The 24357-nt window shown below is 29.6% G+C and overlaps 8 protein-coding genes across 15 annotated transcripts in view; 3 read left to right on the top strand and 5 right to left on the bottom strand.

Annotated features, from left to right (window-relative positions):
* The first annotated feature begins 116 nt into the window (after window positions 1-116).
* On the top strand, window positions 117-3875 carry Yata (N-terminal kinase-like protein yata). Of its 2 annotated transcripts, none has more exons than XM_072012810.1 (12): window positions 117-254; window positions 376-522; window positions 600-728; window positions 823-1034; window positions 1360-1450; window positions 1533-2015; window positions 2097-2318; window positions 2391-2643; window positions 2720-2890; window positions 2964-3232; window positions 3319-3430; window positions 3508-3875. In XM_072012810.1, the coding sequence occupies exons 1-12, from the start codon at window positions 141-143 to the stop codon at window positions 3657-3659; spliced, it is 2355 nt and encodes a 784-aa protein (XP_071868911.1). In that variant the 5' UTR covers window positions 117-140; the 3' UTR covers window positions 3660-3875. The 2 variants fall into 2 exon arrangements, with proteins under 2 accessions (XP_071868911.1, XP_071868910.1); XM_072012809.1 differs by having other exon boundaries at window positions 3316-3430.
* On the bottom strand, window positions 3790-5392 carry Gnpnat (glucosamine 6-phosphate N-acetyltransferase). 2 transcript variants are annotated; one of them, XM_072012865.1, is made up of 5 exons: window positions 5096-5392; window positions 4765-4885; window positions 4624-4686; window positions 4406-4533; window positions 3790-4333 (listed from the first exon to the last, which is right to left on the bottom strand). In XM_072012865.1, exons 1-5 carry the CDS (start codon window positions 5108-5110, stop codon window positions 4091-4093), a joined length of 570 nt encoding a protein of 189 aa, XP_071868966.1. In that variant the 5' UTR covers window positions 5111-5392; the 3' UTR covers window positions 3790-4090. The 2 variants fall into 2 exon arrangements, with proteins under 2 accessions (XP_071868966.1, XP_073968063.1); XM_074111962.1 differs by lacking the exon at window positions 5096-5392 and adding an exon at window positions 5034-5054.
* A 408-nt stretch (window positions 5393-5800) lies between these two features.
* Window positions 5801-7196, top strand: Roh (reduction of Rh1). 2 transcript variants are annotated; one of them, XM_072012872.1, is made up of 3 exons: window positions 5801-5894; window positions 6438-6602; window positions 6691-7196. In XM_072012872.1, exons 2-3 carry the CDS (start codon window positions 6440-6442, stop codon window positions 6762-6764), a joined length of 237 nt encoding a protein of 78 aa, XP_071868973.1. In that variant the 5' UTR covers window positions 5801-5894; window positions 6438-6439; the 3' UTR covers window positions 6765-7196. The 2 variants fall into 2 exon arrangements, with proteins under 2 accessions (XP_071868973.1, XP_071868972.1); XM_072012871.1 differs by lacking the exon at window positions 5801-5894 and adding an exon at window positions 5928-5953.
* A 102-nt stretch (window positions 7197-7298) lies between these two features.
* On the bottom strand, window positions 7299-15025 carry Acf (ATP-dependent chromatin assembly factor large subunit). Of its 4 annotated transcripts, none has more exons than XM_072012781.1 (14): window positions 14595-15025; window positions 13983-14121; window positions 13692-13906; window positions 13403-13625; window positions 13100-13329; window positions 12343-13016; window positions 11811-12275; window positions 11249-11739; window positions 10397-11173; window positions 10106-10320; window positions 9818-10002; window positions 9526-9639; window positions 8817-9168; window positions 7299-8306 (listed from the first exon to the last, which is right to left on the bottom strand). In XM_072012781.1, exons 1-14 carry the CDS (start codon window positions 14705-14707, stop codon window positions 8123-8125), a joined length of 4377 nt encoding a protein of 1458 aa, XP_071868882.1. In that variant the 5' UTR covers window positions 14708-15025; the 3' UTR covers window positions 7299-8122. The 4 variants fall into 4 exon arrangements, with proteins under 4 accessions (XP_071868882.1, XP_071868884.1, XP_071868883.1 ...); XM_072012783.1 differs by having other exon boundaries at window positions 7299-8294; XM_072012782.1 differs by having other exon boundaries at window positions 13403-13613.
* Window positions 15026-15548: 523 nt separating this feature from the next.
* On the bottom strand, window positions 15549-16914 carry Polr3f (RNA polymerase III subunit F). The gene is made up of 4 exons (XM_072012846.1): window positions 16775-16914; window positions 15974-16592; window positions 15740-15901; window positions 15549-15668 (listed from the first exon to the last, which is right to left on the bottom strand). The coding sequence occupies exons 1-4, from the start codon at window positions 16852-16854 to the stop codon at window positions 15594-15596; spliced, it is 936 nt and encodes a 311-aa protein (XP_071868947.1). The 5' UTR covers window positions 16855-16914; the 3' UTR covers window positions 15549-15593.
* LOC139992219 (uncharacterized) lies at window positions 16877-17663 on the top strand. The gene is made up of 2 exons (XM_072012868.1): window positions 16877-17086; window positions 17183-17663. The coding sequence occupies exons 1-2, from the start codon at window positions 16997-16999 to the stop codon at window positions 17573-17575; spliced, it is 483 nt and encodes a 160-aa protein (XP_071868969.1). The 5' UTR covers window positions 16877-16996; the 3' UTR covers window positions 17576-17663.
* The window catches only part of Rpt2 (26S proteasome regulatory subunit Rpt2), a 51778-nt gene continuing 44996 nt past the window's right edge, over window positions 17576-24357 (bottom strand). Inside the window, exons 1-5 of one of the 2 annotated variants that reach the window (XM_072012833.1) lie at window positions 19552-19695; window positions 18658-19219; window positions 18198-18584; window positions 17880-18115; window positions 17576-17801 (exon numbers count right to left, since the gene is read on the bottom strand). In XM_072012833.1, coding sequence (XP_071868934.1) covers window positions 17667-17801; window positions 17880-18115; window positions 18198-18584; window positions 18658-19219; window positions 19552-19554 — 1323 coding nt within the window. In that variant the 5' untranslated portion in view covers window positions 19555-19695 and the 3' untranslated portion in view covers window positions 17576-17666. Of the gene's footprint in view, window positions 17802-17879; window positions 18116-18197; window positions 18585-18657; window positions 19220-19551; window positions 19696-24357 lie in introns of those variants that run through there. The other variant, XM_072012835.1, reaches the window with a different exon arrangement.
* LOC139992191 (dihydrolipoyllysine-residue succinyltransferase component of 2-oxoglutarate dehydrogenase complex, mitochondrial) lies at window positions 20005-23507 on the bottom strand. Its single transcript, XM_072012826.1, has 9 exons — window positions 23331-23507; window positions 22806-22830; window positions 22613-22664; window positions 22398-22468; window positions 22189-22316; window positions 21769-22110; window positions 21503-21678; window positions 20978-21428; window positions 20005-20907 (listed from the first exon to the last, which is right to left on the bottom strand). The coding sequence occupies exons 1-9, from the start codon at window positions 23403-23405 to the stop codon at window positions 20773-20775; spliced, it is 1455 nt and encodes a 484-aa protein (XP_071868927.1). The 5' UTR covers window positions 23406-23507; the 3' UTR covers window positions 20005-20772.

The raw sequence follows: 24357 nt of genomic DNA, 5'->3' as shown, positions 1-24357 counted from the left end.
TCAATATTAAGTACGTAATCGTCGCGAAGTAGCAGCGCGGTTGAAGATATAGTTGATGCGTAGCTGTCAGTGTGATGATAAGGTTCTGAGTCAAAGAATGAATTTGATTTATATCAGAGTTAAATAATTGAATCGAAAATATGTGGTCCTTCTTTTCAAGAGACCCCACCAAAGATTTTTCATATGAGATCGGTGAACCGGTTTCTAATTTAGATGATAGGAGCATCTGGACACTGCACAGGGCTAAGAAAAAGGTACCATAACCTGATGCGGTAAAAATTTTTAGAAAATATTTCTCATTTTTAGGTATTCACTCAAATTTTATATTGTCTGTTTGAAAATTGTATTCTTATTATCTGAAATATCTTTTTGCAGGGTTCTACAGGAGGTGAAGATGTTTCAGTGTTCGTATTTGAATGTAAGACAGGCAATGAACATCTTTTGAATATAGCTCGTTCAGCGGTTAAAAGATTAAAAACCCTTAGACATCCAAGTATACTTGCATATCTTGATAGTTTTGAGGTATGAAGATTTTATATTATAAAACATTGCATTAGTAATATGAATGTACAGTAATATAATTTGTCTTATAATTTCAGACTAATAAAGTAATTTATTTAGCAACTGAACGTGTAGAAACTTTATATAGTCGACTGATAAGGAAATCTGATGGTGATGATGAATCTAAAAGGGAACTATATTTTTCTTGGGGAATATTCCAAATTACTGTGCGTATAAAAAGTAAATATAATAATATGTCATTTCACAATATATCATTACATATATATATATATATATATATGTATATATGTATGTTAATAGAGAGCACTGAATTTTTTAAATAATGATGGTAACCTACGACACAACAATGTTAATTTATGGACTGTATTTGTTAATGAAGAAAGTGGAGAATGGAAACTTGGTGGAGTTGAATATATGACAGCAGTAGATACTGTTTACAGCTTATTACCATCAACATTCCAAGTATATTATCCTCTTGATATTAAGGAAAATGTAAAACCAGCCACCAAATGGTAAAAAAGATTGATGAACAATTCAAACAAATTCATATTTCTATTTAATAATCATTACTGCTTAAAATTTACATTATTCTTATTACAAATGACACACACATATTACAAAATTATATTTTAATATAAAAAAATAATCCAATCGTATTTTTGTTATAGCTACAACTTATTTAATATGTAAAACTTTAACAAAATAATTGTCTTATTTGGTAAATAATAGAAAATAGTTATCTTATTCTTAAAGTTACACTACAATACTAGCCTTTCTATATGTAAAAATTTAGGTTTATTGTTAACGCTAAGAAACTGATGAATAAATAAAAAACAGCTCGGTTGACATGTGGGGACTTGGATGCCTGATCTGGGAAACATATAATGGTCCACTAACTTCAAATTCGCAACTTAAAGTCACTGATAAAGTATGTTTTCTGTATATCTACAGGATGAATATTTATTTTGAAATTGAAGTTGATATCTCTTAAATATCTATTTTTATTTTAGATTCCAAAACAATTGCAAGTGATATACAGAGAATTGATCAGTAGCAATGAAGAAGGAAGACCGAATCCTGCAGATGTGATAGCACGTTGCCGCAGTAATGGTGGATTTTTTAAAAATGATCTAGTAGATGCGCTTTTATTCTTAGAGGAAATTCAAATGAAAGAAAGAGGAGAAAAGGGACGATTTTTCTCACAACTTGCTGGTCAGTTGGAATCATTTCCGGATGGCGTTGGCAGGTATAAAATTTTACCACAATTATTGGCTGCCTTTGAATTTGGTGATGCTGGAAGTGCAGTATTACCTCCTCTATTACAACTTGGTTGCCAACTGCCCGACGCCGAATATCAACGAAGAGTTGTACCGTGTGTTGTCAAATTATTTGCATCCAATGATAGAGCAACAAGATTAAGATTATTGCAACAGCTAGATCGATTTGTTGATCACTTACAACCAGCAACAGTTAATGAAGCTATCTTTCCGCAGGTAATTATAAATACTAATTTCTTTTTATAATGCAAAAATACAGAAGATTCAAGATGCTTTGATGTTATTTATTAATTACAGGTAGCCAAAGGGTTTTTAGATACAAATGCTGCAATCAGGGAACAAACAATAAAATCTGTTGTACATTTAGCACCAAAATTAGATTATAACAATCTTAATGTGGAAACATTAAGGTATTTTGCTAAACTTCAGTCGAAAGATGAACATGGCGGCATACGTACTAATACTACAGTTTGTTTAGGAAAAATTGCTCAACATCTTCATCCTCAAATTAGGCAAAAAGTAATTTCAATTTAGATATAAAAGTTATAAAGTAATATCTAATAGGGATTACAAATAACAACGTTATCGTAGGTATTAATTGGAGCATTTATTCGAGGTACACGAGATCCGTTTCCACCGGCTAGAGCGGCGAGTATTTTAGCATTAGCTGCAACGCAGCAATACTTTTTACTACAGGAAGTTGCAAATCGTATTTTACCAGCTCTGTGCCCACTCACTACAGATGTGGATAAGGGAGTAAGAGATAACGCATTCCGAACTATCCGTGGATTTCTATCAAAACTAGAAAGAGTATCGGAAAATCCAGGATTACGTGAATCTATGGGTACTAAAACGATCCAGAGATTTTATTTATAAGTAAATAATCAACATAATTGATAATGTAAACGATATGATTTCAGAGGCTGATGTAAATACAGCTACACCAAGTCTTAGCAATGCAGCCGCAACATGGGCTGGCTGGGCTGTAACAGCAGTTACTGCCAAATTTTATCGCAGTCAATCAGATACACCTAAATCATCAAATCCGCATAATATATCTAGAATTTTACTAAACAAACCCGCATCTTTAGGTATCTAACATATATATATATATATTCTACTACTATGAAACACTGTTTACATAAATATATGATAAAATTACAGAGCAAGCTAGCAGTTCGCAAAGTAGTGCTAGTACAACTGCCACGACAAGTAGCGCTACAAGTATGACGTCATTAGACCATGATCATGAACATGATTTACAGAATGCTACAAACGCAAATTCGGATTGTGATTGGGACTGGGATGCTGACAATTGGGGTGATATGGAAGAAGGACCTTCTAGTACATCAGGACATGGACTAAGTAATATTTCACCATCTTGTCATTCTCCTAAACCTAACGATCAGTGGACAAGCCTTGAAGAAGAACCAGTTTGTATTATTCGAAATTAAAGATATTAATACATTAGCATAACACATAAAATAAAAGAAGGGAAATTAAATATTTCGTTTAGGAGGAAGAAGCAGCACAGGATGTAGAAGATAAGAATGATTCTTCTGAGGTAGGTTGGGAGGATTCAGAATTTCAGCCTCTGGAAGATTTTCAACCATTAGAACATACACAATCAGGTATGTCTATATTTTTACAACTGTCACATTGATATAAATATTTAACTAATAATTTGAAATTAATTCTTTTGTATAAGAAAATGCTGAAAGTACTAATACAATTAGTGGAAACAATAAATTAGAAGAAGCAAGAAGAAAACGTGAGGAGCGTAAACTAGCAAGGCAAAGACAAATGGAAGCAAAGAGAGCGATAAAATTACGAAATAATGTCGCTGCTAAGAAACTCTAATTTAAATATCATAATTTAATGATTGCGTTCATGTATTTAACAAAAACAAGAATTAAAAAATGATGAAAGCGAAAAGAAAGTATTTTTCCTATTAATGACTAGTTGATATTTGTTAAAAATTAATTTTGAATTGTTTTTCTAACATTGTTTATTGCATTAATATATATTCTTATAAAGTATTATACATATGTCCAGTAAAATATAATTACAAATCAATACTTTTTTAACCTGTACATCCCATGTTATATTTATTAATTCATATTAAAATAATTTATTGACTACAAAATTTTTAAAAAGAGTAATAATTGTTTTTCAAATATTGAAAATGAAGCAATAAGAATCCCTGTTTAAAATCGAGGTATGCTGAAACTATGTAATGATTTAAACTATAAATTTTTTATAACAACTTTTAAGTATTGTTTTTTCTATCGTCATAAATGAGATTGTTCTGTATTGTTTTCAGTTGGAAATCTCATATTAAGATAATTGGCATTGCTAGGCTCACGTTTAAAGCCTAAACTTTCATAGAATGGTATAAGATGATCTTTACAATCCAATGATAATTTATAGCATCGTAAATAGCGTGACAATTGTAATATAATTTTGATTATCAGCTTTCCTAGATGCTTACCACGGTATTTACTATTTACTACCACATCTTCTAAACGTCCTCTCTGTAACAAATTTCTTTTTCTTGTGGGAAAATCTTTATTTTATAAAAAATATTAAAAGAGTAAGAAACATACCACTGCACAATTATGAATAAACTTTTGTTCTACAACTAATGTTGCAGTCGCTACTACTTTTTCAGTGTTTACATCTTCTATTACAATGATGTAATAGCTACCAGTATTTTTCATCATATGAAAACGATCTGTGTATTAGGAAATAAAATTAAACAGATTTTTATTATTATATCTCCTATACTCATATTTATACAAAAGTTAATTTAAAAAAAACTTACTAAGAAATTGTTCTCTATTGATATTTCCGACTTCAGTTAATTGAGCCAAGAGCTGAAGAAAACCTTTCAAATAAATATCACAATGTTAATAAATAAACTACATTATTAGTGATAATAACTGTTTTATAATCTTTCTTTTACCTCTATCATAATCTTCTGATTTTAAAGGCCTAATTAATAAACCATCGATGTGCGACAAGGACAATCGATCCAATACACTCGAATTAAATAATTCGATTTCTGTATCTTCAAGACATTTTTCCTGTTAATATTCAATAAACCAAAAATTAATTAGTAATTAACATATTGCTTAAAAGATTAACGTAGTAACAACATTATGAATTCAGAGAAATCTTATACTTAGTAACATATTGTTTTTATCAAATCAAAATTATTTTTAAACTACACACAGACAATAAATGAAGTTCTTTAAATCCAAAAGTTAAGCTTAAAAATGAGAAGCATTTACAACCTCTATAGAACTCATGGCAAGTACACGCACAATTTCAGATTTATTATTAATCAATCGCGTTTGGGATAGATTCTCTTATCTTCCGCGCTCGTTCAGATTATACATATGGAGACCTTCACTAATATTTTAATTGATCTTATTGTAACATAAGGTGTCACTTTCACGCAACTACCTTCAAATGTCTTTATATTCTTATAGTTTATATCAAGGATTAACTTGATAAGTCCACATTAAAAATCTACTTTTGTTTATGATTGTATACACTGTATCATAATAAGACAGATTTACGTGTTGATAAAATGAATTGTAATCTTAATAAAAACCATATTTTATTTATATATGTTATATATAATATTCAAATTATTTTTTATTTTCATTAATAATAGCTGTTTAATATTCATATATGTGACTACTTATTAATATATAAATTATTGATAAAATTGATATTTAAACAGAACTTTATATAGAAATTTATATGATTCATTCATTAACGAGAAATAAAGTATGTTCAGTGATTAACTTTTATTTTGTAGTTTATTTTAAAATTAAAATATAGTGAATTATTGGTTACTATTAATTATTAATGTTTTAGCAAATCTTTTTAGTTTTTTTTTAAATATGTCTGATTCTTAACCAATAAAATTTTAAATCTTGGACTACAATGGTAGATAATTCTGATTCGATACTTTTCGATATATTTTAGTAGGATGCTGGTTATATAATATTGTTCTATGGCTGTAGCAATCATAGCAGATCCGTTTCGTTAGTTTGTTAAGATTGTGTTTTAAACTGATAAAAGGTAAATAATATTTTATATTTCATTTTGATATTAAACATTTGGTAAATAAATGATTTTATGTAAATGTTAAAAAATATAAAAATCATATAAAAGCTATATGTAAAATATTAATATGCAAAAGAAACTCTTTATTCGCGCTGTAAATGTAATTTTCGTACTATCGAACTTTAATTTTGTAATTATATTTGCAATCTCCGTAACAGAACAAATTATACAAATATAGAATTACACATATATTTGTCAGATACGTTCCATTCAGTTATAATCGAGTGAATCAGCTTTTATTAATCAAATTTCAAGTACGATATATAATATATATTTTCGGGATTCTTAAAGAATAAAAAAAAATGTTCTTTTTCATTGTATAAAGTATTATTATAAGCATAAAGTGTATTAATTATTACTTTATAAACTGCAAACCATATGCTTTCTCTCATGGAATATTATTTTTTAATCATTTAAACATAGACACAAATAACAAATAATAAAAATTAATATTAAACATTAATATCAAAATGAATATTAATAATAAACTATTTTTAGCTATGTCTGGAACACAGATGAAGTACCCATATTCACTGGCTGCAAAAATTAGACGATTTCCATTTCATCATTACATGTTTGTATCAAAGAATGGTTGGGTACTTAGATATTGGGCAATTAGTACAATAATTTGTTTACCTTTGTTCTATAAATTCCATAAAATGAGTAAGTACAGTACTTTGAAAAACCTGTTTAATGCTATTTTAGTGTTTATATACCTAAGGATTAATAATTTCTTCTTGTTGTATTGCAGGTCATGCTCCAGAAAATGTGAAAAAATGGGAAGAGATCCACAAAGAACAATTTTCTGGGAAAATGCATCATTAAATTATAAATTAAAAACATTGTAGTATAATGTGAAAGAGAAATATATATATATATATATATGTGAATATATATGAATACAATTTCAAATTGTATATAAAAATTCTATTTAACCAGCTTCTGATTTATTATATAGTTTATTATAAACAAATTTCATTTGTAAATCTATTTTAAAAGTTTATTACCAAATTAATCGTATAAAACATACATGATTACAAAGAACTGCTTCTACTGCTGTACAATATAAAGATTAATGATAATTTGTACCGTAGATTTCATGTAGGGCCAGCCTAAAATTTGTAATTTTCAAAAAATATACTGATTATTGCAAAAGAGAAAAAGAGAAGCAAAAAGAAAGATAAGTACTATTAATATGTTAACAATTTGATAAAATCTAAAACAAAAATGATGAAATAAAATCCTGAAGTTTCTGTAGTTTTGTGTGCATATTTGAACCCCAGTAAAATCTACTTTATATAAATACAAGTAAAGACATAGTAACTGTGTTTGTATCAATATATAATTACTTTTGTACGAATGCTTTTAACATTCATAACAAAAGTTCTTAGTTTCTGTTACGCATGTATTAACTCTTAAACCATCAGTCATGTTACGCGTGATCGTACTTCACACTGCATATAGACGTACTATAAAAGGCAGGTAATGTGTAACATTTTACATGAAATTTATATAAGTCAAATCTTTCAAAGTTTAGAATATATTTAGGTAACCCTCCAAATTTTTTTACTTAACTATAAAGATATATAAGATGTAATCAAATTAATAACGTTAAAATAATAAATAATTAATAATATAATGTAAAACTTTGTTTGATAACAAAAATTTGTTTATAATAATACTAACTCAAAAGACTATTCTTGTACTGGCTCAAGCATATGAAAATAGTTCATTGCTTACGCGCTTGTTCATTTGTTTATAAAATGTTCTACATTAAACAGTAATTTCTACAAAATGGTATGCGAGAGCAATTGTACCATGCGTAAAATTCTACAAATAATACTGTGCATGCTTTTTGATATAGCAAGCCTAAGAAAAAGAGTTAATCGGGATATTTGATAATTAACATAGAAGAAAATATTTTAAATACTTTTAAGCTTGCATTTTATCACCTCTTTCGATAGATAAACTTCATAAATTCTATGCGGTATCTTCTAATTTTCAGTAAACGAAACCATTTTTTTAGTAATATATACTTTACAGAGCATTTTTTGCTGAATTATGAATCTGTACACAATTCAACATCAGTGTACAAATTTAGCATCAAGGTACATTTAATTTACGTATTAGAAGTAAAAATTGATATTCAATAAATATAACGATTTCAAGAAAGTATTTTATCTCTATCTTGATTTTTGAATATTTTCTGCTTCTTCATCTTCGCTAACTGCGAGACCATTTTCTTCGAATTTTGGCTTCTTTGTATCTGGAGGTCGTAGTAATTCTTCACCATGTGTCGTCAATCCTAATTCTTTGCATCGTTTTTCATAGTACTTCAATAATCTGATACCTGCTCTGTATACGTAACTATTTTTAAAAAGACATAGCCTAACTTTCAAAATCTGTACTACTTTAAGTGTTCGGAAGCCAAAGATTTTGATCTTAAATGATTATTGTTCTGGTTTCTATTGCAATAATTTCTATTAGCTCTTTTTAACTTCAAAATATACATTTAAATTACTGCAAAATTTAGTTTAATAGTAGCAAATGAAATTTTTTCATTCATTCATAAAGCTGTGATTGTGAAATATTTAATTGTTGCATATTTTGTTAGTTTTAATATTCATTAGTTACAAATGCATGCAATCCCACTTCTATCTTTTGGTATTAGAGATACAAATATCACTTAATAATATTAATAAATATACAATATAGTATAAAGATATTATTATTATTGGCACATATAAAGTTACTGAAACATTATACTTATAAACACTTGCAATATGAACATAGCACATTAATCAATAGTATTAGTTAATCTCGCAATCTCTGGCGTCCGAACTTATGTAAAAAAATATTTGTGTTAGTAATACTCACTTGTAGACGGAACTGTGTTCTTCGTTATAAGCTTGACAATTTTCAAACACTAAATGACAATCACTGAAAAAATGTTCCAGTGTTTCATATTCATTATTATTAAGTTTATATTTAATTGTACCAAAATCCATAGGATTGGAAATAATATCATGATAATCTGGAACTTCATCTTTTGTAACAGGTGATAGAAATGGCCACGAATCTCTGTGATGCCTAATGTCAGAAAGTAATTCCTGCAGTCTCCCCATACATCCTTTAATTGTTCCCTTATCTTCTTCTTGTTCAATTTCAGCAGCTCTTTTAGCTGCTCTTCTGGTTTGTCTTGGCTCTGTATCCTCTGAAGTACTGCTATCTGTATATATATAAATATGTATATATATAATTAAATACTGACATTAGGATGTAAACACTTCTAAAATAATTAGTTAATGGAAAACATTAAAAGAATTACATTGAATTAAGAAAAGTATAAATATATTTAAAGAAAGAAAGCAAATTTAATATAAATTTTAAATGTTTTGCTTTAATAGAAGCATAAGAACCATTTGCACATACATGCAACAAAGTTGATTAACCTTAATTTAGTAATAATGAACAAATGTATAAAGCAATCCTACATATTACATATCATTATACCAAGTATTACTATATTTGTAAAAAAAAATCTGTATTCATACTAAGCAAAAGTGAATAGAGTTACAATACAGACCGTCCCAGTCTGTAGATTCTGTAGTGAGGAGGCTCTTGGCAAAGCCATGGATGCGAGAGCGTGCTGCTGCAGCGCACAGTCTCTCCTTGTCCCTTTCCCTTTCACGCCCCCTCACTAACAACATAATTAGAACTAAGAAACTGCTTTATTACATTAGTATTTAAATTAAAAAAATGTACTAAGATGTTAACACGAAATGATAATAAAATATTATGAGGTAGCGCAATATTCTCAAAGTTTGTCATAGCACTTCCTGCGACCACTAAATTTGCAAGTATATTATAATATTTACCATATCTTATGTTTGTCTTTCTGTCCTTTCTATCCTTGCAGTCTGAACAAACCCATCTTCCTCGAGGTGCTCTTGTTAACGGAGGTTCTATACATTCTACATGATAAAAATTTGAACATGTATCGCAGTTGATTAATTTTCCACCGCTTTTACATATGCAACACACATTTATTTGTTGACTATCCCTGGAACATATATTAATTATTGAAAAATTTCTTCGTCTAACACTCAATAATACTTATAATTTCTAAAAAATATCATATATTTTATTATCAAAATGACACTTACATATCATCATCACTATCTTCTTCTAATTCTTCATCAACTGAATCCCCTTCTTCCTCACTTTCAAGAACACGTTTTGCACGATTATGTCGAGTTTCTTTGGTTAATATTACGTCCTCCTCTAATTCATCTTCAAATTTTTTTCTCTTTTTAATTTTCTCTTTTGGTTTTGTAGGTGGTTTACATACTTTACAATACCAATCTCCATCTGGTACACTCTATAAGTAAATATTTAATATCAAATATTGCAATATAATGGAAGCTAAAAATAAAAGGATTAAGAAAATAATGTACATTTAGTTTTGGTTGCAAACAATATAAATGATGGCCTTTGTTGCATCCATCACATAGTAGCATTTTGTCGCCGTCTCGTCGTCGTCTACATATTCGACACTGAGCATTTAATGCACTTCTACTCCATGCAACACTATTTTCTAAAGTACTTAAGTGTACAAACAATTGAGACCAACTCGCTGATGCCATAAGTGATTGTTCCCATTTTTCTCTGATGTCTTCGCCGAACCATTTCTTATCTTTTTCAGTGGCACCTAACGGTTTTTGTAAGTACTTTTGCTCAATAGCGTGAGATAACTGTAAAATAGCACAAGCCATTTGTTTAATGGCTAACTGCTGATTGGGATCTGGGAGCATTTCATTTTCATTTGGTGGACCTAAATATTTTCCTGCATCTTTGTAAGTTTTTGTATTAATACTTCCGACTTCTGAATCTGGAGTTCCAGGTCTACTATGCTTTGTTTCATTTTTGATTTTGTCTAAAGATGTATTAGAAACAATATCTGCTTCAATTTCATTTGTACCATACACTAATTTATCACATTGTTTATCATATTTCCTGTTACTTATTGCGTGCCTCCATACTTCACGATCATTAACTTTCAAATTCCCCAAAGCCCCTCCTTTCACTCTGTCTTCAAAATCTAGGATATAATCTCTTAGAGTCAATTCTAAAACAATATTGACTGCCATTTCTGAAGGAAAATTTAAATTGGCATTTTCGTATCTATTCTTTTTTGAAATCCTATTAGGATGCATTTTGATAGGTTCTGAAAACTGTATCAAAAATTTACTCGCAATGTTTATTCAATAGTAATTTTAAAAGATAAAGAATCCATCTGAAATACTTACTACTTCAGGATTAAGTTTATGTCTAGGACATTCCTCAATCACAGATTTTAAACTTGGCATTTCTTGTATAATATTATTTCTGAGTTCACCTTCTCTAATTCCTCGTTTACTTAAACCATTTACTAAAGCTTCTATATCTTCCGGCTTTCCAAAGAAACTCCATTTTAGTTCTGATCTCTTGCAATGCACAGGACATTCTTTGTCTCCTGTACAGGCCATTAGATTTTTTCTAATATCAAATAATTCTTGTTTAAACTCTTTCCGAGATATATCTTTTCTTGGAGACTTAAGAATATTTTTGTCAGAGAATGAAACTTTCTTAGGAGACCTTTTTGCTTTTTTAAAACTATTTTCTTTATCACTAAACTCATCTTCAAACTTATTTTTTAAATATGCATGCATAGCTTCTGTATCTAATAATTCTGGTTGATAAGGTGTACCATCAGGAATGCAATTACCAGACCACCATTCATCATTCTCTACAAATATTCCTATAAGAAAAACAAAGAAAATTTACAAACATTTCTTATTAATTAAATAATATAAAAACATGAAGCTCTACCTGGTATTGATAAAAATCTCCAATATCTACGATGAGCTCTATCAGAACCTAGATAAACCATCATTTTATTATCTCTGGATGCTTCCTGAAGTTCTTTTAATTTATTCTCATATTCTTCTTTCTTTTTTTCCTCTTCACAACTACCACGCGTAACTTTCTTTGGTATTTTACCATCATTATCTTTTTCTCGATCTCTCATTCTTTCTTTTTCTTCTTTTTCTTTCCTTTGTTCAGCTATTAAGAAAGACTTCAATTCTTTCTTTGCTTGATGAAGTTTTTCACGTCTTTCTTCTATTACATCTCGTATCGAAGCGAAAGTGAGTAACTGATTTATCAAACATGTAGCTACTTTTAACTTTTCACCTAACTCAAATTCATGAACACTACAATGACCCAACAATCTTAAAATGTATGTCTCGTTTATTCTCATAAACAGTGCAGGATCATCTTGATTTGTATAACCACCTAAAGAAATTAGGATTAAATATAATATTCGTTAATGGTTTGGTTTAGCATAGTTATATATATGTACCTCTTTGAGAATATCTCCACTTAGTAGCAACATCGCCAATTCGCCCTCCAGAGCACAATAAGTGTTGTCTTAGAATTTCACTTAAAGTTACATGATCTAATGTCAATTCAGATAATTTGCAACCTTGGTGCACCTGACTCCAACTAGATGCTATAGTAGAAAGTTTTACAGCTTTTGTCATTGATGATGCTCCTTCATTCGTGCTAATATCATTTGTTATATCAGATGCTTGAGCATGAATTTCATCTTCTTCATCTGTTTGATATTTAAAAATGTTTGCTAATAGTAATTGTAGAAGATCACTCCAAGGTCCAGATGTTTCTTTTAATAATAGTGCTTTTTCCAGTAGATCTAAAGTAAAACCATTTGGGAAATATGCACTAACTTCCAGTTCTTCATTAAAAAATTCTAAAAATTCTAGAATCATTACACTATCGCCAAATTTTTCATTAGGTATGCTACTCTTGACTGGCGTAGCTTCTGGGATAGGAGAAAGATCTTCGCATTCAAGATCCTCCCTTGGCTTATTCCATTGTCTTATATATGCAGCTAAAGCTGCTGATTTTTGTTTTTCCTCCTTTTTACGTTCATTTTGCAATACTCTTTCTTCTTTGCGTTTTGCTTTTTCTTCAAGAGCTTTTGCCTTAAGGTCTTCCTTAAATTTCCCATTCATTCTATTTGAAAATTTTGTAATTTTAATATATTTTTAATAACCAGACACTGCAAACTACTTTTAATTTAATACACATCGTTTTACCTTGGTTTGCGAAATTTTTTTATATCCACTCCTCCTTGATTCACTTTTTTTAAAGGGTTAGGTTTTTCTAATAACTTCTGTTTTGATACATCTGTAGTAAGAAATTTATCTATTGATTCCTGTTTATGTTTAACAGGCTTTTTAATACGTGATGTAAAGTCTGGAGGAGGACCAGCAAATATGGTATCAAAGCGTACTTTATTAATCGCATATTTTAATAAAACGTTATCCTAGAAATCCAGAAAAATTTGCTCCATCAATATATTCACAAAATTTTTGTATTATTGCTATTAATATACTAACTTTAACAATCCATATTCCACCTTCACTCTGTTCACATAACTGACGTAAAAAAATTTTATTACGCTCTTTACTGTAGTGTTGTTTCCTTCTTCTCACTTGTGCTGCTTCCACTATCATGAGTTGACTAACATCAGAATCTCCAGAGTCTAATTGTTCCACTTCATAACGAAATAATTTTGCCGGTGGATGATACTGTTGTTCTTGTGGGCTCCTATGTAACAAACTTAAATTACAATAATATGAATGCACATACACACATTCATTTATATAATATAGATAAATATTATACCTGTTGTTTTCTTTATTATATAATTTAATTTGTTGTTCTGAAGGTGCAATAACTTGAAGAACATGACAATCACACCAAGAATCCTCTGTAAAACTTGCTTCAACCATTTCACCAACAAAATAACGATCCCTTGCAAATTGATATACATCCTCTATCATTTCTTTAAAGGATGATCTGTTTGTTTTACTGGCAAGATATAATATAGGTATACGTAGCTGTAATATAAAACACACAATCAACAAATCTAATATTTTAATAATGTAACACTAAATTTTTAATGAAATATCATACCTCCATAGGAAATTCTTTAAGGCTTCTTTTTGCATTTTCTTCGCATTGTAAAGCCTCCTCAAAGGTCATGTTAGTTCTGCCAGTTATACTACATGACCATATAAGTGAGTTACATAAAATAATCCTCTCACAAAATTCACTGCAATCATAAAATATATAACACCCTAAATGCAATGTTATTAATATCAATGGATGCAATAACATTTTTCTAAAAGTAGATAACAGGTTTACATATCATTGCAAAGATGAAAATAAACGCTTAAAAAACACGGATGTAAATATGTAATAGAGTAACAAAATAAAACTGAGATAATTTAATCTATGATCTTTTCGATATTATCATGCAAGATTTAGTTAATGACGGTAGATAAGATCTACGTGTAAGATCTAAATGTTTCCTATAATGTACTTTTCAGCTTTATCTATTCAGTATAGAGCAAAAGGATATACAATAACAAATCATTAACTAGCACATCGACATGTATTATTTACGACAATATCATCAAGGAAGCAAGATAATGTTGAAAGAATACGAGATATTCATGACTGAGAAATTGCATTAACGAAACTGCAGAATATGTTTCGAACTTATCTCAGCTGTCATGGTCTTACTTGTAGTCCTTGAAAATTTCATTGGTAACCTCACAGTGGAAAACTTCGTCGTCGTCTTTAAAATCTGATGAAACGTGAAGACGTTGGAACGGCTGTTTACGAAGAAGCGGCATGTCGACACTTGGTAAATCTACGTCTTCGTTCACGTTTCTAACAAGTTATAATCAATTCTACGTCGAAGATAGTGCTATACTTTTTCCGAAACACCGAGAGACACATGCAACACACGCCAATTCTTATAAACACCTTTAAAGTTTCAACTGCTTTTTAATTTACCCTAGAACTTGTTGCGATTTACTTGATTTAAAATTTTGTTTATTTATACGCATTGAACAAAAAACTTTGCTATCGTTTCACGAAACATTTCGAGTCTCATGACAAAGCACGATTTAACGGTGCTCGTGGAAGCGCGCATTCACATCTGGCATCTCAAAGCCGGAAACCAATAAAAAGAATAATGTTGCCAACATAAAGCTATTTTTTAAAACGCGGGAAATAAAGATAGTCATGTAATAATGTTCGTTACGTTAATGCATTCAAAATTTTCAATTCGATAAACGTCTCTTCTTTTAACGACAATACAATTTCTATAATTATTACAAGTATTTGTGATATTATTCATGAAGAAAGTTCATTACGAACTATATAAAATATAACTGTAATATACTATCTTTTTCAAGTTGGTAATTAGTATCCGGTCTAGATATATAAACCTACTAAATTTGGCGGGAATTGTTCGCAATTTATCTAGGTAAAATCATTACGTTTTGATTCTCGTACAATTATAATAACAGATTCTATTATTAAACAACTATTATTAAACAACTCGGAATTTTTCTGCTTAATCTTTGTAAATTACTATAGGATTGTATAAAATAAGTGTTCTAAATATATTTTATAAAAGTTTTATTCTCTTTTTTTGTGTAACTTATATATTTGTATAAAAAGAGTATGTACAAATAAATAATTACTTTAAATCCATATTTTTATTACAAAATATTATTCCAACCATTCTGTAATATATTGGCACTTTGTAGGTGTAATATCACCAACATCACAACAATTTTTTCTCACCTGTATTTAAATATCTCTATATTATTAAGTCATAAAAAATATGTATGAAAAAGAAAAATAAAACAGCTTACCGGACAAATGCCGCAAGTAGATTTAATTAATCCAGGTGGACTTAATAAAGGTTCTACTGCTCTATATAAAGTGCCCCCATCGCCTGAAAGAGTACGTTCTACTTTTCCATCATAAACTAAGGTATTCAATATCATCTCCAAATCTTCAACTGATAACTTCACCTATAAATATTTGCATTTTTTTTATAATGTCCACATATATAACTTGAAGAAAATTATAATGATCATTCAAACCTTGCTTATTCCTAGATCAGAGATAAATTTCCATACTTCTTTAGACGAAGCAAATGTAACATTTCTAGCCATGATTGGTCCACCTCTACAAGAGTTCATTTGCTCCCTTTTATTCTCTAGAAATCTATAACATTGTTGATTAAGAACATCAACAAATTCTGCTTCAAAATCTTGATCTTGGTACCATGCACCTCCAGTTACAGATGTGTCTGGCTCTAAATTGTATAACATATACACTTTTTTCTTACTTGCTGCTACAGACTTAACAGCTTTGATAAATTTTTTGATCTCTAAACTTTTTAAAATTTTATTTAATTGAGTGGGCATTAAATTGGATTTAAATCTTATATCACGAATCCAAATCCCCTTATTCCCCGCCTCTTCAATGATGGTATATACGATTTTTTCCTCGTTATCTGCGCCTTTAGCTATTTTTGATTTAGATGGATCTTTCAAACGATATAACAAGGAACCACCTTGCTTAAATAGATCAAAATGACCCTGAGATAAAAGTTTATTTATAATTTGAGCTCTTTGAACAGGTTGCAAGTCTGGCATTTCAGTACTTAAGTCTTTATCAGATATTCCTTTTGGTCTTGTCTGTGCTAATGCAAGAATTCTGAAAATTTAAAATACCATATTTAGATACTTTTTTCATATTTCATTTCTATAATAATAAAATATGAGGAGTCTATTATGTAATAACATAATTATTTATATTGTACATGAGTAATGATTGTAACCTATTAACTATATCGTGGTAAATGTCATTAATTTTTAGTAAAAGGAAATAAATCTTACTTTTGTTCAATTGCTTCGTATGGATTTATATCTGCATTAGTTGTATCTTGTTCCTTCGAAGTACTAGCTTCGGTTTCCATTATATTTCGTTTATTGTATTAAAAATACAAATCACTCGATTATCTTCAATATTTGTTAGGTTATATTCACATACTTTCACTAATTTACCTGCAACCGCAACGATAAGATTTATTATATTAACGCAAAAATTATTTAGAAAACATGGAAAATTCTTTAAATGAATCGGATACTGAAGATTCCTTGAATATTGCTACTAAAAACTGGGATCGAATTATTAGTACTGCTAAAAAGGTAAATTTGTATACCAATATATAATTATAAAAAAGACAATACCTACATGTTCTATGAACTATACTACGATTTTAAATATACTATTATTTTTTAAAGGATGGTTACAGGGAAGGAGTAGAAGATGGATCAAATTCTGTTTTTCAAAATGGTTTTGATAGTGGATATAAAGAAGGTTTTCAAACAGCTTTTATTCTAGGAAAGTTTAAAAGTTTATTAAACACTATACCAAAGGATGTCGAGCATCCGCAAAATATAAAAGAAATTTTTGATAAAACTAGAAGAGGCGCGTGTCATATATGTGTAGCAGAACTTAATAATGTCAATAATACACAGAAGAGTTTTGATGAAATCATCAATGAACAAAGATCGTATTCAGTGAAAGTTCTTCAAACATCGTATGAGTATTTTCAACCACATGTAAAGCAATTAAATATCAACGAATTTGATATATTAAAGATACGAGATGTTCCAGATTTAGAAGATAATTAATTTATCAACCAAAACAGTTTTTTGTATCTTTTTATTAGCATGTATATTTTTATGCTTCAAACGTAAATAAAGAATATTAATTGCAGAATTTTTATAAATATAACCCTTCGGGAGACCCCTCCTTTTTCCGATACAAAACGCTCTCTTTAGATTTTTTGAAATCATCACTAGTAACTTTCATACGGCGTTCGCGTAAAGCCATTAAACCAGCTTCAGTACATATGGCCTATAAGATAAAAATATTGTTTAATATATCATTTAATTCTTTTTCCATTCAAATACCATTGTATAAATAATGCTTTACCTTTATATCTGCACCTGAAAGATCATCTTTAGCCATAATTAATTCTGCTAAATTTACATCAGGTGCTAAAGTCATTCTGCTAGTATGAATGCTGAATATTCTTCTTTTTGTTTTTTCATCAGGCAATGGAAATTCAATTTTTCTATCAATACGGCCAGGTCTGATTAATGCTGGATCTAGTGTTTCAATTCTATTTGTAGCCATAACAACTTTAACATCTCCGCGACTATCAAAACCTGAAAAATAAAAATACTTTGTTATTAAAATATAAAACATAATTATAATACTGTATAATTGATATTAAAATACTTTTCATACCATCAAGTTGATTGAGGAGTTCTAACATAGTTCTTTGAATTTCACGTTCTCCACCACTATTGCTATCATACCGTTTTGTGCCTACAGCATCTATTTCATCTATAAATACAATAGAAGGGGCATGCTCTTCTGCAACTCTAAATAACTCCCTAACAAGTTTGGGACCATCTCCTAAATATTTCTGTATAAGCTCAGAACCAACAACTCTCAAAAAGGTTGCAGAGGTTTGATTAGCAACAGCTTTTGCTAACAATGTTTTTCCAGTTCCTGGAGGTCCATAAAGTATGACTCCTTTTGGAGGTTTAATACCCATTTCTTCATAATACTCTGGATGTGTTAAAGGCAATTCTACAGATTCCTTGATTTCTTGAATTTGTGTATCAAGTCCTAAATAATGAAACATGTTTGTGAATATGTAATGTCATATAAAATTTGTAATAGTAATGCAAATATTTCATACCACCAATATCTGCATAAGTTTCTTGTGGAGCTTTTTCTAGTTTCATTACTGTAACCATAGGATCTGTATCATCACCTAAAACTCCAACAACAGCATGAACTTTATGATTTAATAGTACAGAACATCCAGGTTCTAATTGATCCTTATCCACAAATGATAAAATTGATACATAATGCTCAGAACCAACAGATGTAGAAACTATTGCATGATTATCATCAATAATTTCTTCTAATGTTCCAACAGACATTGGAGTTCCACGTAAGTCATCGACTTTAGATCTTTCTTCTTCATTCTTTTCTTCTTGTGGCTTTAGTCTTTCTTGATTTCGAATGAATTCTTCTTCCATTAACAAGTAATCTTTTATACGTTCTAACTTCAGAAGCTTTAGTCTACAACGTGTATGAGGTGTAACTTGTGGTAATTTTAAAGCAGCATCTGGTCCTTTTGTACGCCGCTTCTTTTTGCCTACTCTTGTTGGGATAGGTGGTTCATATTTCTTTTTCTTATCCTTATCATCCTTCTTATCACTTCCTGTACCACTGGTACCAGATTGATTCTGTCCCTGATATAATAAATATTACCTTTCAAAATAATTTCAACTTCATAATACATAATATTTTTAATATAACTTCGAAAGAATATTGCGTATGAATAAAAAAACACAGTTGGCAATGAATACGAAACTTTCAGTTAAAATAATATGAAATTTATCAGAAAAAGTGTTATAATTAGTATAACCTAAAATGTCAAACACAACATAATATACATATTTAAAAAGAAAGTAATAAATTTTATAATTAATTAGATATAGACATAAAATATTTTACTATAAATTATTCTAGAATAGTTCGAGTTCCTTAATTTACAAATAATCAAGAAGGCTTTAGAAATTACCATTTTTGATTCACTGTTTTATCACGAATCGAAACGGCGAAGTCATTGCCGTTGTATGAGCAGAATCGATTACAATTTCGATATCTTTCCTCGTAATATATCGAAATAATTCGATACGTCGAAAAAGTATTAATACAAGAAATGGTATATGTTTAAAAAAAATGATATAAAAATTAATAATATAAATATTTTGATTGTGTATGACGAATTGTACAATTAAAAGTTTTTAAAAGCAATATTAAACGAGCTTTAATATTGTTTTTTATTTATGAGCAATTTACATGATCGTTTTCGACAATAGTTATTGAAAAATGCAAGCTTTATAAAAAAATGAAAAATTCTTGCATAATCCCACGTGTTTTGAAAAATGTATAAATGACAAATTTTTTTCTCAAAAAACTCGATACGACATATAAGTCTTTGTGAATATAATTTAACAATATCGACAACATATAGATTCGTGAAATTTTATTTTAATACTTGGATACATTTATTTTTGTAATAAAGTATCTCCCTCTAGCTCTTTAATTATCGCTTCTTTATAACATCTCGTTCAAAGTCATCAAAATAAAAATAAGAGCAATTAAAAATAGTAAAATACTTCTTACACGCGGTTGTCTTAAAAACGTAATGATCTGTGTACAATTTTTACAAAAAAATGCGTTGAATAACAATATAGAAAGTTACAAAGAGATATAATTAAATTATATCGAACCAATTATACAATAGAAATGTATGCTTCTTTCAAGTAAAATGTTTTAGACATTTTACAGGATTTAACTTGCTTTCTTCCTTTCAATTACTATATAATGCATTTTGTGTTTGTCACATAGATACTAAAATATGTTTCTTTTTTTTCATGCCAATAAGAATTTTCTTAAATTAAGCATTAGTTAGAATTTAAAAACGTTATAATGTAGCAATTGTATTATACGTTGTAGAAAAATCGATTTACGCTGCTGTATATTAAGACAAAAAATAAATTGAAATAATACTTTGATAATAACATAAAGTCTTTTAGATAATAATACATTATGTTCTCTTGTTCGAGTAATATTTTTCTTCTTTTACTTTCGTTTATCACAATGATTAGTAAGTATTTGAGAATATGTAGTTTTGAGTAAAATCCTCGATGAACAGAATATAATACAACGTGTATAAAATGCTCTGAACATGATGTGAGGCGTGTTTGAAGCGATTCAATGAAAATATTTATGGGGCTTAAATGCCAGCTAAAATAATTCTAGGGTCTTCCACAGCGTCCTTGATTTTTCTTAAGAACATCACAGCCTCACGCCCGTCAATTAATCGATGATCATATGTTAAAGCCACATACATCATTGGACGAATTTTAATCTGAAAATTAATAAAAAATCACTAAAATTTGTAATATTAGTCTTTATTAGAAGAAATTGTCGGTGTTTACCTCGCCCTTTATTGCAACGGGCCTGTCGAATACTCCGTGCATCCCAAGAATTGCACTTTGTGGTGGATTAATAATAGGTGTACCCAACAGAGAACCAAATACACCGCCGTTACTTATCGTGAATGTACCACCGTCCATATCTTCAACGGATATTTTACCTTTTCTTGCTTTATCGCTTAAAGCTGCCAAAGCAATTTCAATTTCTGCAAAATTCTTGTTTTCTACACTACGAAGAACTGGGACAACAAGACCCTTTGGTGTTGCAACTGCAACACTAATATCAACATAGTCTCTATAAACTATGTCAGTGCCATCTATTACAGCATTTACTACTGGTTGATCTTTTAAAGCATAGGTACTCGCTGCAATAAATGGACTCATAAATCCCAGCTTCAAACCATATTTCTTTGTAAAATTTTCTTGGTGCATTTTACGGAATTCCATAATGCGGCTGCAAAAAGAAAAAAAATTAGTTATTAACAAAAAAGAAATTAACAATCATAGTTACAATAGATATGTAATAACCTCATATCGATCTCATTAAATGTAGTCAACATAGCGTTAGTATTTTGAGCATCTTTTAATCGTTCTGCAATACGTATTCGCATCCTGTTCATCTTTACCCGTTGTTCTGTTCTGGAGCCAAGTATTTCACGTGTATAATCAGCAGGAGGCAGTTGTACCTTTGCACCTTCCAATGACTAAAAATGTTTATTTATTTAATGAATAATAAAAATTTTATAACAGGAAGGGAAGAATCTTTATTTGTAAATTTGTACAATTACACCTACTTGAGCATGTTTAATTGCAGCAACTGGCATGGATGCTGCTGGTGCTTGTGGAGGTAGAGGTCGTGCAGCTGGTGATGGTGCAGCTGGTGGTGGTACAGCTGCTGAAGGTGGTGGTGGTGGTGGTGGTGGCGGTGGAGGCGGCGGTGGTGCTGCTGTACTAGGTGCAGGCGGAGGACTTGGAGCCTTTTCAGCTGGTTTCTCAACTGGTTTTTCAGCTGGTGCTGCTCCAACTGCGCCAACATCAATGGAACATAGTTTCTGTCCTGGCTTTACTGTTTCACCATCTTTGGCAAATATCTCTTTTAATACACCAGAAGCTGGTGCTGGTACAGAAACTGAAGTCTGTGAAGGGATTATCATAAATGTATAAATTACAAGATATGTTTATTATTTGTAAGTTTATTTGTTTATTGATTTTACCTTATCAGTTTCAATTTCACATAAGACATCATCTTCTTTAACTTGATCACCAACTTTCTTATCCCATCTGACATCCCCCTCACTTACACTTTCCGCAAATGGTGGTACTACAACTTCCTTTATTTCCCCTGTCAATTACAAATTTACATTATGCAAGAATTTATGTATAAAATCTTAACTATATATTTTCTTCCCTAAAGATGACTTACATAATGAAGATGTTGAATGAATATGTCTTGCCTGGTCTATCCAACAATGAAATTTCTTATATTTTGTATATCTAGATAGAAATTAAAATTACATATTAAAATTTACTTATTAAATTAATTAACCATTTATATCACAGTTTATTCTAGATAAAGATGTTAAAAAGTATTCATATTATACAGATATTTTACCCTTTTGATGTACTTTTCAAACTTACATTCGTGAGTTCTTGTTGACCACATGTTGGGTGTGGATAAATAGAATGTGCCCTACAAAAATGATTTGATACAATTAATAGTTTATGTTCATGGTTATCCCCAACGTTGATATGCCTCTGTATAGAAATGTTTTTAGATTTTCAACATAGCTCACCACTTCTTTATTATATCATTTTTATTTAGTAGTCTTACCTTGACTATATAAAGATCTCACAACCTGAAACAAATGTATACATAAATATGGATTCTCATTTAAAATATAAAATTAATAATTATATAAAATGTTATATAAATTTTTTAATTAGTTTATATAATTTTATATACATTATGACATAAAAGTGAGTTATAAAAGAAACTAGATAAAAATAGGTAGTGTGTCTATCGAATAGATAGAATAAGAACCTTGACCTTAAATTGCACCCTGAATAAATCGACGGAAATCTGTTTGGTTATCTAAAAAGTAAGTTTGCATCTGACGGTCACGAGGAATTTTTTAATTTCTCATTGACAGATTGTAGTCGATAGATCGAGTCACGAATCGTAACGTGTTCAAATACTGTTATATAACCGAAATGCAATAGGTAAAGGCAGTATTCCGACAACTTTGATTGGTAGGTTCTACTTCAAAGGGCGTTAGGTTCTTCTTGCTCAATATGTATGTTACAAATATGTTAACATTAATAACAAATGGAATGACACTATTGTTTGATAATTTACCTTCGTTTGTGATATACTAAGTCTTGTTATTACACGAGGCACAAACCGCGAACAGTTGGACAGCATCGCGGTCATCCTCGAATGGAAAATTATGACTTAGATGCTTGCTCTTGACTCTTCTGATGGTCAAGAAGCAATACGACACGGTATCGCACGGTTATAGTTAGTGGTGGGGCTAGTTTGCTACGACAAATGTGCGTTCTGAAATTTGTCACAATTGGGTTCCAAAAAATACAAAAACTAATTAATCGTATACTTAGACAAATCATGAAAGCAAATATTTACTGTATTGAAAATAAATATACTGTAATTATAATAAAATGCAAATAATTAAAATTAAAATACTGAAACCTTAATGTTGTAACAATAGTGTTTTTCCATTAACGATTAGTAATCTCTCCATTAACGATTGCTAACGAATACATCGCTCCTTTTTTATACAAACGGTTAAGCACTATCTAATGAAAGATAAAACAAGTAATCGCAATTACTAAATAAACAATTTCCACATAAAATATATTGAAAAAGTTAATTATATTTCATAATGTAAAAACCTTCGTTGCTAAATAAACTCATATCAGTCCTATCTTTATCTACACGCTATAAGTAAAGAGTTGTTTCACACATAGGTATATAAAGATGCTAGTCGTATGCGAGTCATATTGGTAATTCGTATGCGATATGGGAATAGAAAGAGAAGGCTGTACAGAGGCTCCTTCTATTCTTGTCTATTCAGGTATGCACAGTAACGAGACTCGTTGGTCGGTATTACGTTAACATATTTACTATATGAATATCTATATGAACTATATTATATTATATTTACTATAGAATATTTACTATATGAAACTCTAAGCAGCGTTTTCTTCCTATTCCTATATCGCTTTTTCAACTTGTTCACGCATTCTATCTTTATATCTCTATGGTTTCGCATATTAAATATTATGTGAAATATGTTTTACATTAAAATTTATCGACAATATTATTAAAGAATAATAAACTCGCAACCAATAGTTTTCTTAAAATC

Source organism: Bombus fervidus, chromosome 11 (assembly GCF_041682495.2).
Source record: "Bombus fervidus isolate BK054 chromosome 11, iyBomFerv1, whole genome shotgun sequence".
NCBI lineage: Eukaryota > Metazoa > Arthropoda > Insecta > Hymenoptera > Apidae > Bombus > Bombus fervidus.
This window is presented reverse-complemented; position numbering and strand designations above follow the sequence as displayed.

What these genes read in the sequence shown, in the direction of transcription:
- Yata (XM_072012809.1), top strand. Translation starts at nt 141, where the DNA reads ATGTGGTCCTTCTTTTCAAGAGACCCCACCAAAGATTTTTCATATGAG. An exon ending in GGGGAATATTCCAAATTACT is followed by an intron (nt 729 to 822) that starts GTGCGTATAAAA and finishes GTATGTTAATAG; the next exon opens with AGAGCACTGAATTTTTTAAA. An exon ending in CAAGCCTTGAAGAAGAACCA is followed by an intron (nt 3,233 to 3,315) that starts GTTTGTATTATT and finishes TATTTCGTTTAG; the next exon opens with GAGGAAGAAGCAGCACAGGA.
- Gnpnat (XM_072012865.1), bottom strand. An exon ending in ATCAGAAGATTATGATAGAG is followed by an intron (nt 4,687 to 4,764) that starts GTAAAAGAAAGA and finishes TTTATTTGAAAG; the next exon opens with GTTTTCTTCAGCTCTTGGCT. An exon ending in CAATAGAGAACAATTTCTTA is followed by an intron (nt 4,534 to 4,623) that starts GTAAGTTTTTTT and finishes CCTAATACACAG; the next exon opens with ATCGTTTTCATATGATGAAA.
- Roh (XM_072012871.1), top strand. An exon ending in CTATAAATTCCATAAAATGA is followed by an intron (nt 6,603 to 6,690) that starts GTAAGTACAGTA and finishes GTTGTATTGCAG; the next exon opens with GTCATGCTCCAGAAAATGTG.
- Acf (XM_072012781.1), bottom strand. Translation starts at nt 14,707, where the DNA reads ATGCCGCTTCTTCGTAAACAGCCGTTCCAACGTCTTCACGTTTCATCA. An exon ending in GTGGAATATGGATTGTTAAA is followed by an intron (nt 13,330 to 13,402) that starts GTTAGTATATTA and finishes CTGGATTTCTAG; the next exon opens with GATAACGTTTTATTAAAATA. An exon ending in AAAAAATTTCGCAAACCAAG is followed by an intron (nt 13,017 to 13,099) that starts GTAAAACGATGT and finishes ATTTTCAAATAG; the next exon opens with AATGAATGGGAAATTTAAGG.
- Polr3f (XM_072012846.1), bottom strand. Translation starts at nt 16,854, where the DNA reads ATGGAAACCGAAGCTAGTACTTCGAAGGAACAAGATACAACTAATGCA. An exon ending in TACGAAGCAATTGAACAAAA is followed by an intron (nt 16,593 to 16,774) that starts GTAAGATTTATT and finishes TTAAATTTTCAG; the next exon opens with AATTCTTGCATTAGCACAGA. An exon ending in CTACTTGCGGCATTTGTCCG is followed by an intron (nt 15,669 to 15,739) that starts GTAAGCTGTTTT and finishes ATTTAAATACAG; the next exon opens with GTGAGAAAAAATTGTTGTGA.
- LOC139992219 (XM_072012868.1), top strand. Translation starts at nt 16,997, where the DNA reads ATGGAAAATTCTTTAAATGAATCGGATACTGAAGATTCCTTGAATATT. An exon ending in TTATTAGTACTGCTAAAAAG is followed by an intron (nt 17,087 to 17,182) that starts GTAAATTTGTAT and finishes TATTTTTTAAAG; the next exon opens with GATGGTTACAGGGAAGGAGT.
- LOC139992191 (XM_072012826.1), bottom strand. Translation starts at nt 23,405, where the DNA reads ATGACCGCGATGCTGTCCAACTGTTCGCGGTTTGTGCCTCGTGTAATA. An exon ending in TTAGTATATCACAAACGAAG is followed by an intron (nt 22,831 to 23,330) that starts GTAAATTATCAA and finishes CATTTGTTTCAG; the next exon opens with GTTGTGAGATCTTTATATAG. An exon ending in TTTAATGAGATCGATATGAG is followed by an intron (nt 21,429 to 21,502) that starts GTTATTACATAT and finishes TTCTTTTTGCAG; the next exon opens with CCGCATTATGGAATTCCGTA.